The sequence below is a fragment of the Spinacia oleracea genome, chromosome 4, assembly GCF_020520425.1.
Source record: "Spinacia oleracea cultivar Varoflay chromosome 4, BTI_SOV_V1, whole genome shotgun sequence".
Classification (NCBI taxonomy): Eukaryota; Viridiplantae; Streptophyta; class Magnoliopsida; order Caryophyllales; family Amaranthaceae; genus Spinacia; species Spinacia oleracea.
This window is the reverse complement of record NC_079490.1, coordinates 68,677,219-68,678,984: the sequence shown is the minus strand read 5'-3', so window position 1 is coordinate 68,678,984 and position 1,766 is coordinate 68,677,219. Positions and strand designations below refer to the sequence as shown.

At 45.3% G+C, this 1,766-nt stretch overlaps 2 protein-coding genes across 2 annotated transcripts; both read left to right on the top strand.

The window, feature by feature from the left end:
• Window positions 1-220: 220 nt before the first annotated feature.
• Window positions 221-601, top strand: LOC130471604 (uncharacterized). The gene has a single exon (XM_056841837.1). The coding sequence runs from the start codon at window positions 221-223 to the stop codon at window positions 599-601; it is 381 nt and encodes a 126-aa protein (XP_056697815.1).
• Window positions 602-662: 61 nt separating this feature from the next.
• LOC130471603 (uncharacterized) lies at window positions 663-1,256 on the top strand. Its single transcript, XM_056841836.1, has one exon. It carries the CDS (start codon window positions 663-665, stop codon window positions 1,254-1,256), a length of 594 nt encoding a protein of 197 aa, XP_056697814.1.
• Window positions 1,257-1,766: the final 510 nt, after the last annotated feature.

The window sequence follows — 1,766 nt, the reverse complement described above, 5'->3', positions numbered from 1 at the left end:
GCTGTGGATTAATATCATTAATTCCACTTGAACTGAAGCGGCCTCTAGCTAGGCATTCAGCTCACTTGATCTCACTGAATTATTAACTTGTTAATTAATATTGAACCGCACTTATTAGACTTAACATAGAATGCATACTTGGACCAAGGGCATCATTTCCTTCACAAAATGGTTCGAGAAGTTGCCCGCGGGAACGATCAATACTTATGCGGAATTAGAGATGTTGTTTTCTGCAAGATTTATGGCTTATAAAGAGGAGAAGAAGACGAGCATGCATTTGGGCCGAATACAGCAAGGGAAAGATGAGTCCTTGCGAAGCTATGTTCGACGTTTCAACTTGGAGTCTGGGCAGATTCCAGACTTACCTGACGGTGTAGCCTTTGATAATTTCTTCAGGGGACTTAAGAAGGGGTCCTTTAAGTTCGACCTGGTTAAGAAAAGTGTTAGAACTATGGCCGACGCTCTAGATGAGGCCGAGTCCTTCATTCATGCCACTGAAATCTGCTCCGTCCCTAAAGAGTCTAAGGGAACAGAGACCACTGACCATCCGCAGCGAAAGGACAAATCGGATAAAAAGACCAGCCGTCCGAATGGGACATGAACCATTGAAAAGAAAGGTTATCAGACAACTCAGTCTCAAGGACTGAAGAGAGGACGTCCCTATGATAAAAGAAAGATTCGAGTACAACACTGACTTGTACACAATACTGCTGGATGTTAGTGATAGATATGAGATTGATCGTCCGTTCCCCATGAAGTCGCCGGTGGAAACTAGGGACAGCTCTCTTTACTGTAAGTTCCACTGTGATGTAGGACACGAAACAAAAGATTGCAAGAGTTTGCGGAGGGATCTTGATGGGTTAGCCGCAAAGGGATTCTTGAAGTCATATCTCAGTTCAAGTGCAGGAGGAAGTGGTAAGAAATTCTACAAGAAAAGCAAGTCACCGTCATACCGCCGTGACGACAATGATACTGATCCAGAAATTGTGGCCGTCATTTCTGGGGGTCTGGCCGCTGGTGGCCCTACAATGAGAGGTCAAAAGGACTATGCAAGCCGATTGGGGCAGGTCATGTTGTCTGGAAAAGCCCCAATGGACCACTTCCCTAAAGTGGAGATTTGTGAATCAGACAGGGGCAAGATCGCCACTCCACACGACGATCCCCTGGTTATTGAATTGAAGGTAGAAAACCTCAAAGTAAGGCGTATATTAGTAGATACGGGGAGTTCGTCTAACATTACAGCACAGCTTGTCTAAATCGTCTTGAACATGACCCCAAGACCATTGAAAAGATACATTACCCGATCATTGGATTCGGAGGCGGCATAATTCATCCCCAAGGGATAATCACTTTGCCCCTACGAGTGGGAGGTCGGCATCATAGCAAGAACTTGAACGTCCAATTTCTAATTGTGAAAGAACTCACAGCCTATAATATCATATTGGGGCGTCCAACTTTAAACCAGGCCAAAGCGGTGGTCGTCACTCATCTTATGCTTATGAAATATGTTTGCGATAAAGGCCAGGTCGGCACTATTCATGTTGATCAACAGCTAGCAAGAGACTGTTATCTCACTACGCTAAGCCCCGAGGCTTGGGGAAAAACTGACGAAGCACGAACAAGCTCTAAAAGAAAGCTAGATGAGATAGAGGAGAAAGTCAAGAAAGAAACCTTCACCATTGCCACGGCGCACATGGAAGCCAGACGACCTGAGCCGGTTGGTGGACATTATGAAATCATCCTCGATGAAACACGTCCAGATAGGA